The sequence below is a fragment of the Alexandromys fortis genome, unplaced genomic scaffold (assembly GCF_014885135.2).
Source record: "Alexandromys fortis isolate MF-2015 unplaced genomic scaffold, M_Fortis_MF-2015_v1.1 scaffold_242, whole genome shotgun sequence".
Classification (NCBI taxonomy): Eukaryota; Metazoa; Chordata; class Mammalia; order Rodentia; family Cricetidae; genus Alexandromys; species Alexandromys fortis.
In genome coordinates, this window is record NW_026068123.1 from 1,387,198 (window position 1) to 1,396,551 (window position 9,354).

The 9,354-nt window shown below is 49.9% G+C and overlaps 1 protein-coding gene across 1 annotated transcript in view; it reads left to right on the top strand.

The window, feature by feature from the left end:
- The window catches only part of Col5a3 (collagen type V alpha 3 chain), a 54,759-nt gene that overhangs the window by 20,348 nt on the left and 25,057 nt on the right, over positions 1–9,354 (top strand). Inside the window, exons 25-31 of the mRNA XM_050125516.1 lie at positions 683–736; positions 826–870; positions 1,002–1,055; positions 2,879–2,923; positions 3,097–3,150; positions 3,293–3,400; positions 4,542–4,595. Coding sequence (XP_049981473.1) covers positions 683–736; positions 826–870; positions 1,002–1,055; positions 2,879–2,923; positions 3,097–3,150; positions 3,293–3,400; positions 4,542–4,595 — 414 coding nt within the window. The remainder of the gene's footprint in view (positions 1–682; positions 737–825; positions 871–1,001; positions 1,056–2,878; positions 2,924–3,096; positions 3,151–3,292; positions 3,401–4,541; positions 4,596–9,354) is intronic.

Below are 9,354 nucleotides of genomic sequence, written 5' to 3' on the forward strand. Positions count from 1 at the left end.
CTCCTTCTCCTTCTTCTTCTTCTTCTGGCTTTTCAAGACAAGTTTCTCTGTTGCCCCTGGCTGTCCTAGAACTCACTCTGTGGACCAAGCTGGCCTCGAACCTGGAGATCCTCCTGCCTCTGCTTCCAGAGTGCTGGGATTAAAGGCATTCCCGCCACACCCAGCAGGATGTACTTTCTTTCAAAGAAAGGCATCTTAAAGGTGTAGACCCCCGCAGTCCCAGCAATTTAGGGTGCAAACTAGCCTGGGCAAGGCTGCAGAACTTTGCCTCAGTAAATAAGTTTTAAAAAGTGAATAAAATAAAGCAAAGGAACAAAACAAAAGGTTGTAGACGAGAAGCTCTGGCTGACCCTAGCATATCTTACACTTTATCCATTTATGGTTCTAGGCTCGGGACCTGGGCCTTGTGCGTGAGAGGCAAGCTCTCTACAGTGGAGCTGTTCCCCAGCTCCTCAATGGGCGGGGTGATGACGGAGACCTGCCCCTGAGCCACACCCCCAGCCTTCTCATAGTTTTATATCAGCAGCTCAGGGAGGACGAGCTGATTTACTGGAGTCATGAGTAGCGTGAGCAGAGCTGGGACAGATGCCTGTGTTGCAGACACACTCTGAGTTGTGGGGTAGACCCCTCGGGTCCAGGCTCGGAGACGCTCAGGTTACACTTCCTGTTCCTTCTCTTTCAGGGTCCCCCTGGAAATCCCGGAATTCCAGGTGTCCCAGGAGCTGAGGGCCCCCCGGTAAGAACCAGGAGCTGGGACAAGGGGAAGGTTCGGAAATTTGTATGGCAAATTTTGGCCTTTGATGAGTTGATGTGTTTTTCTACCAGGGTCACCCAGGCCCTGAGGGTCCCACAGGAGAAAAGGGAGCTCAGGTGAGTGACCAGGAGGGTGGCTGGGCTGGGGAAGAGGAGTAGTAAGTAGCCATGGGCCAGGGAGGTGACAGAGGATACTGGAACAGGGATGATGTGGAACTGGATAGCATCGGCCTTTATTTTCCTTTCAGGGTCCACCAGGGTCAGCAGGCCCTCTGGGCTATCCTGGACCCCGGGGTGTGAAGGTAGGTAACGCTGGAGGACTCGAAGGTAGGATAGATAGCTCGTTAGCATGGGTGTCAGAAAACCCATTTAGTGCCAGGTGTGGTAGCCCTGTCAGGGGACCCAGTATTTGGGAGGAAGAGGCAAGAAGATTGCTACAAGACTGAGGCTAGCCTGGGCTAAACGGCGAGTTCTAGGCCAGCCAGGGCTGAATTGCATTGTTGTATTTTGAGACCTTATCTCACAAACCAAACACTAACAAAACATACACACACTCACACACACATACACACTCTCTCTCTCTCACACGCACCTTGTAATTGCAGTACTTGAGGGAGGAGGATAATTTTTTTTTTTTTTTTTTGAGACAGGGTTTCACTGTTCTGGTTGTCCTGGAACTCATTTTTGTAGATCAGGCTGGCCTTGAACTCACAGAGATCCACTTACCTCTGCTGAGTGCTGGGATAAAGGCGTGTGCCACCATCTCCTGGTAAGGATCAGGATTTTAAAATCAGTCTCAGCTGTACAAGTTTGAAGCCACTCTGCCTCAAAATACAAATTACAGCTGGGGCTGTAGCTCGTTTGGTGGTAGAATGCATGCCTAACAGTGTGTGGAGCCCCAAGTTCCATCCCCAGCACCCTCGACTCTCAGTGTGGTGGTGCGTGCCTGCTGTCTTAGTGTTGAGGCAGTGGAGACAGAAGATTTGGGGGTTCAGTGCCACCCTCTTAGCTATTAGTGAGTTTGAAACCAGCCCGGGCTAAATAAGACTCTGACTTGAAAACAAAATGAACAAACAAACAAAACACCCCAACACTTGGGAGACAGAAACAGGAAGATCTCTGTGCTTTCTAGGCTACCCTGGTCTACACACCGAATTCCAGTCCAGGCTGGAGGGGGGGGCACACTACTGTCCCCAAAACAAAACAAAGAGTCCCTCTCTCAAAACAAAACAAAACAAAGCACACACAAAGAACCCACAAAATAAACAAACAAATGAAAAAATAGCGTACTGATGGTTCTGTTTTATTGTTAGTTTCTTTTGCTCATCTTTTTCTTTGCCTAGTTTATAAATTGGATTTTATCATAGTTTGACACGTGCATAGAGGAGGCAACACTGATAAGAGCTGGGTCTTAAGGCCTCCGAGCAATCCCTGGAGGTTTCCTAGTTTATTTTGCAGATAAGTGGAGGACTGTGGCTGCAGCCCGTGTTGTATCTGAATCTAGTTACTTTGTAACCAAGGGAGGGGCCAGTGGCAGCCAACAGCTTTCTTTGCTGTGGTCCAGTGAATTAGTGTGGGGCTGCAGAAAGCCCTGCGGTTTCCAAGCGCATAGTTGCATCAGCTCCAAGCGCTAGTTCATTCTTCAGCTGAGCCCAGTCCCGTCTGAGCCAAGAGCAGTTTGTCAGTGTGGTGCAGGCAGGAAGTCAGTCCAGGGCAGGCACGGCATAGTGCTGTTACCAGGCACAGAGTCTCCTTGTGGCCAGCACAATGGGGAAACTCTCCCCTGCCTTCGGAACGAGGCTGGACTCTGGAATGTTCTTTCTGCTGCCAGAAGGAACTGTGGACACTGTGTCCTCAGGAAGTAGAAACGAATGGCATGGAGACTCAGCTGTCCTTGTTCCCCCTACGCACATGAACTTGGGGCGGGTGGTGGCTGTCAGACATGCTGTGGGTAGGGGAGGCTGAGCAAGCACACTGGGGGGCTCTGGGGAGACAGGCCCATTTCCTCCATGGCTCCTCACACACTAGACGCCTTGCAACTGTTTTAGCAATTTTAGGTTAAGGGAGGATGTCTAGAACCTTCCTTAAGCAGGGAAGGAGACAGAGCTCTTTTAAAATTTTTTAGGGTACCTCTGGCAACCGAGGTCTCCAAGGAGAGAAAGGAGAAAGGGTGAGAAGGAAGGGGTTCATGGGGGGGGAGGGAGCTCCCATAAAGAGGCCCTGGCTGTGGCCCTTCCCGAAAGCCCTGACTTCTCTTACCCCAAAGCCTCTTTCTCTTCTACTACCTGTTTCTCCCTTTCCCTCTCGTCTCCTTCTCCATCTCAATTTCTATCTCTCCCCCAGGGAGAGGATGGCTTTCCTGGCTTCAAGGGTGATGGGGGACCAAAAGGTGACCGGGTAAGACCAGCTCCCAGTTGAGGGGTGGTGTGGGTCTAGGGTGGCTTGGGAAAGACACAGGGTGAATGAGCTGCGGTTAAGTAGAGGATGGACAGGGTAGGAAGGACGAATGACTATTTCAATCTTTCCTTTTTAATTTCAGGGAAACCCAGGACTCCCAGGTCCCAGAGGAGAGGATGGTCCAGAAGGACAAAAGGGACCCGAGGGACTGCCTGGGGATGAGGGTCCCCCAGGAGCAGCAGGGGAGAAGGTGATTAGACAGGGCTTACTTAAATTGTTCACTGCGCATCTCTGCACCCTGCTGCTGCCCCATCCCCCCAATATGGAGGTGGAACCAGAGATTTTCAATGTTAGAAAGCAGTTGTGCTGTGTAGAGCCACACCCCAGCCCCTCACTGGGGGATTCTAGGCAGGGGCTCTACCACTGAGCCACACCCAAGCCCCTCACTGGGGGACTCTAGGCAGGGGCTCTACCTGAGCCACACCCCAGCCCCTCACTGGGGGATTCTAGGCAGGGGCTCTACCCCTGAGCCACACCCCAGCCCCTCACTGGGGGATTCTAGGCAGGGGCTCTACCACTGAGCCACATCCCAGCCCCTCACTGGGGGACTCTAGGCAGGGGTATAAGGCTGGTCTAAGCCCCTGCCATACTTAATTTCTTTGCTGAGCATTATAGAACAGTTTCTTGCACTTAACTGTGTTCTTCTCTACAGCTTTGTGTAATAGGCATTTTAAAGATTTATTTTGTCTTTAGCTGGTCATGGTGTATCCCTTTAATCTTAGCTCTGGTGGGCTGGGGGTGGAGTGGGGACAAAGGCAGGTAGATCTGTATGGAGTTGAGGCCAGCCACATCTACATAGCAAGTTCTAGGACAGCTAGAGCTACACAGTGAGACACTGTCTTTAAAAGGGAATATTTATATATAGTCTTGTGAGACAGGTTTCACTGTGTATCCCTGGCTGTCCTGGAACACATTCTGTTGACCAGGCTGGTTTGAACTCACAGAGATCCTGCTGTCTCTGTCTCCTGAGTGCTGGGATTAAAGGTGTGTGCCACCACAGCCCAGCAAAAAAGGGAAAAATTATTTTTATTTTTAATTGCGTCTTTCTGCATGAGTCATTTATAGGTGAGGCCATTCCCTGAGCTAAGGTCACAGGTGACTGAGTTCCCGGATGTGGGTGCTGGGAACCAAACCACTGTAATCCAGCCCTGTAATCAACTCCCCCCCCCCTTACAGATGAGGACGCTGGTTTGCATGGGCTAGAGAGTTCCTCACAAGCACAGCCCCCTAGGAACTCAGTTTCTCACTCTGTTGTGCAGCCATCTTGACCTTTCCCTTCTAGCTCTAGCTTGACATGCATGACCTGTGTCCTATAATCCTTCTTCCTATAGGGCAAGCTTGGGGTGCCAGGTCTCCCAGGTTACCCAGGACGCCCAGGACCTAAGGTAAGAGGCCTTGGAACTGGAGGTGGGCAGGAGGAAGGCAGACAGACAGACAATTCTGGGTCCAGGCTGTGGTCTGAGGGGTGGTGGGTCAGTGAGAGGGTAGAGTAGGACCTGGGCATCGCGGACTTGTTCTCAGATGGCCACTGCTTACGACCTACATGACCTTGAGTGAGCTTCTTCAACCCAGTTCTCAGCTGCTGAAAAAAGGTGCCTGTGATGTCTGCCTTGTTCACTTGATGATTTTTTACTGTGGTTGTTTGGTTCATCAACCAGTGTGTTAGACTGTTTTCTGTTGCTATAACAAAAACATTTGAAGCTGGATATTTTGTGAAAAAAAAAAAGATGTCTTAGGTTATTATATTTTTAAAGACTTCAAAATAGTTTTAGTTTTAAATAATTCAAAATCGGAGGGCTCCGCTGATTCAGCCCTAGGTAAATCCCTCCTTGTCTGAGTTACTTTATTAGGGGATGATGTCATGGTGGAATCAGGTATGAGTTAGAGTGATCCAGAGACAGGCTGGCCACGCTTATTCCTTAATAACCACCCTCTGCAGACTAGGAGATAGCTGTCAGTAAAGTGCGTGCCGCGCCGACACGAAACCCTGAATGTGAGTCCCAGCCCCCATGTGAAGAGCTAAGTGTGGTGGCATACATCCTCAGCACAGGGGAGATGGAGAGGAGGGTCCCTGGGGACCAATGCCCAGCCAGGCTAGCCAAGAGCAAGCTCCCAGTTCAGTGAGAGACTTTGTAGCAAAGAATTAAGGTGGGGGCGGGGCTGAGGAGATGGATCAGTGGAGAGAGCTTGCTGGGACAGGCTTCTGAGTTCAGATTTGTGTCACCCACTTCTGCATCCAGGATGGAGAAATGGCTCAGCAGTTGAGAACCATGGCTGCCCTTCTAGAGCTCAGTTCTCCACATCCACATTGCCAGCCCCCAACTGCCTATGACCTCAGAAATCTGACAGAGTCTGTCCTCTGCCAGCACTGCCCCCCCCTCTCTCTCTCTCTCACACACACGCACACACACTATAACAAAATGTTAAATAAGAAGGAAAAGAAATTCAAACAAGGCTGTTTGTGTGCACCTGTAACCCCAGGTTTTGGGGGCTGAAACATGAGGATCACTGGGGCTCGCTGCCCACAGCTAACTCCATGTTCAGAGAGAGACCCTCCCTCTAAGGACTATGATGGAGAACAATAGAGAAGGGTGTCAGGTATCCTGCTCTGGCCTCTGCTTGGACACATGTCCGTGTACTGTCTTAATGTGGGTTTTTATTGCTGTGAAGAGACGCCATGACTATGGCAACTCTTATAAATAAAAGATTTAATTGAGGTGGCTCACTTAGAGTTTCAGAAGTTCAGTTCATTGTCATCATGGTGGGGAGCATGGCAGCGTGCAGGCAGATGTGGTACTGGCTCTATCTTGACTTGCAGGCAGGCAACAGGAAGTTGACTGAAACTCACACTGAGGGAAGCTTGAGCAAAAGAGACCTCAAAGCTAGTCCCCACAGTGACACGCAATTCATTCAACAAGGCTACACGCCCTAATAGTTCCACTCCATTTGGGGGTCATTTTCTTTCAGTCTGTCCCATATGCCACGTGTACATGCTCTCACTTGCTCTTACATGTGCACCCACACACACTAAAGTGGAACCCAGAACTGACTCCCAGCTTCCACAGGCATGAGCACACACAGGAACACACCAGACAAAAATCCTCTCGGATGAGCACGATGCTTGCCTCCAAACCCTGTGGTCTGAGTTTGATCCCAGTACTTGCTTGGGGGAAGGGAGAGGACAAGCTCCTGCAAGTTGTCTTCGGTCCTCACATGCCTGCTGTGACACACATGTGCCCAGAAAAGAAGTAAATGTAATAAAAGTGTCTTAGTTTTACTGGGACAGAGTCTCACTGTGTATAGACCAAACTGGTCTTTAACTCACAGAGATCCGCCTGCCTCTGCCTCCCAAGTGCTGGAATTAAAGGCTTGAGCCACCACCGCCTGGCCCAAACTGGTCTTTGAACACACAGAGATCCATCTGCCTTACGCTCCTGAGTGGTTGTCATCAAAATGTTCTTTAAAAATACCATTTCAAAACGATTTTGAGATATTACTTATGCTTCTTTTATGTGTACGTGTTTTGCCTGCATTTATGTCTGCACTGTAGATGGATGCAGTGTCTGCAGAGGCCAGAAGAGGACGTTAGATCTTCTGGAACTGAAGTTACTGGATGTTGTGAGCCTGACATGTGGGTGCTGAGAAGCAAACCCAGGTCCTCTGGAAGAGCAGCCAGTGCTCATACCTGTTGAACCATCTCTCCAGCCTTCTTTAAAAACCTTATGGGTTCTAACTGGGTCCCGTGAGAACTCTATTAATCCTAACAGAAAAGACCCCTCCCCCACTACACTCTGCCCCTTAACACTTAATAATAGTGTCTATATTCCCACACTAAGGATCAAGCTGCCAGGGGCACAAAGACATTGATGTGCTACCTGAGGAAACTCACAGAAATGAGATCTGTCCAGTCTTGAATTCATTATAACCAACCCAGTGTGCTTACACAGAAATGTGGTCGTGTAGAAACATGTGTGCCACTGTTCCGAGGGTAAGAGTGTGGGAGAGGTTGTGCTCTCTGTCTGAGCCACACTCCAGACTGCATCATGGGTGAATGAGCATGTCTGTTTATGGAAAGTCACTTGGGAACTTGAAGATGCATGGGAACAAATCTGAGTGCGGCATTCTCTTTCTAGAACTGCATGCCTGAACTGGCTGGAGGCACACACCTTGATCCCAGCACTTGGCAGGCAAAAGCAGGTGGATCTGAATCTGAGGCCAGCCTGGTCTACAGAGTGAGTTCCTGGACAGCCAGGGCGGTTACACAGAGAAACTCTGTCTGGAAAAAAAAATTACATTTATGTGCTGGAGAGACGCTCAGAGGTCTCTTGTTGCTCTCTAAGAACCTGGGTTCAGTTCCCAGCACCCACATGGTGGGTAATTCTAGCTCCAGGGGATCCAGTGTGTTTTTCTGTTCCCCGTGACACACAGGCACACTGAAAGACAACTTGTGGTCTTCTACTCTGTGGGTGCTGTGGACCAAACTCAGACCATTAGGGTTGGTAGCAAGCACCTATGCCCACAGAGCCATCTCACTGGAACCAGAACTCTCCCTGAGTTCCATATTTTTGCTGTTTGGAATTGCCATGGTTGCCTTGCCCATACCTCACTGGAGACTTTTATTTTTTATTTTCAAGACAGGGTTTCTCTGTGTAGCCCTAGCTATCTTGGAACTTGCTCTGTAGATCAGGCTGGCCTAGAACAGAGATCTGCCCGCCTTTGCCTCCCAAGTGCTGGGATTAAAGGCATGCACCGCCCCTGCCTGGCTTTGGAGCCTATGGTCTTGAACAGCCCTGCAATTTTTGGCTTCTGGTGGCAGAATGAGGGTAGCAGGCAGGAGTCACTCACATCATGAACCAGGAGAGTGGGGACAGGGAGGAGAGGTGGTGAGAGAAGATAGGAAAGAGAGAGGGAGAGAAAGAAAAGGGGAGAAAAGGAAGAAAGGAAAAAGAGAGAGGGGGGGAGAGGAGAAAGAGAAAGAACGAAAGAGAGCAAGGCACACAATCCCATTCAAAGACACACCCCCAATAACCTAATGCCCACCCACAAATTCCCACCCTATTTTTGTTGCCCTTTGAGTTGCTTGTTTGGTTTGCGTATTCATGTTCAGACGTGTGTTGGCCTCCGTGTGTGCAGGTATACCTGCGCGTGGAAGCTGGAGGTTGATGGCCAGGGTCTTCCTCCATCACTCCTGCCTTATATACGGAAGCAGGGTCTCTCCCTTGAACTCAGAGCTCATCAATGCCAGTTGTCTAGCTAGCCAGCTTGCTCCTTTGGGGGCTCCGTCTCTGCCTCTTGAATGCTGGGTTTGCAGGTGGGCTGCCACACCCACCCACCAGCCCCTCTTGGTTTTTGTTGAGACAGGGTCTCTTGTAACTCAGGCTAGTCTCACACTTGGCATGGAGGCTGACCTTGAAGTCCTGATCCTCCTGTTTCACCTTGAATGCTGTGACCACAGGCAGATGCCACCACACTTGTGTTCCATGGTGCTGCTGGTGGAGTTCAGGAGTTCCTGCACGCTAGGCGGGTGTTTTACAAGATGATAAAGGAGGCCACGTGACACTCTTGTGTGACTTCTATATGTGCACTTGCACACACGCATACACACATCACATACACATGACACTCTTGTGTGAGTTCTATATGTGCACCTACACACACTCATACACACATATCACACACACCTGACACTCTTGTGTGACTTCTATATGTGCTATATGTGCACCTACACACACTCATACAAACATCACACACACCTGGCACTCTTGTGTGACTTCTATATGTGCACCTGCACACACTCATACACACATCACACACATACACACCTGACACTCTTGTGTGACTTCTATATGTGCACCCGCACACACTCATACACACATCACACACATACACACCTGACACTCTTGTGTGACTTCTATATGTGCACCTGCACACACTCATACACACACATCACACACACAAGTACACAGAAATTATAAATGGTAAGTGACTGGCTTTGTGTAGACCCAATGGAAGATCATTTAAGGTGGAAGAAGGGACCTGTGCAAAGGTTCTGGGCAGGAACGTGCTGGCACAGCTGGGGAATTTGGAGGGAGCAGTGTGGCTGCTGAGGTGGGGAGGAGGCGGAGGCCCCTCTGGGAAGGCTGG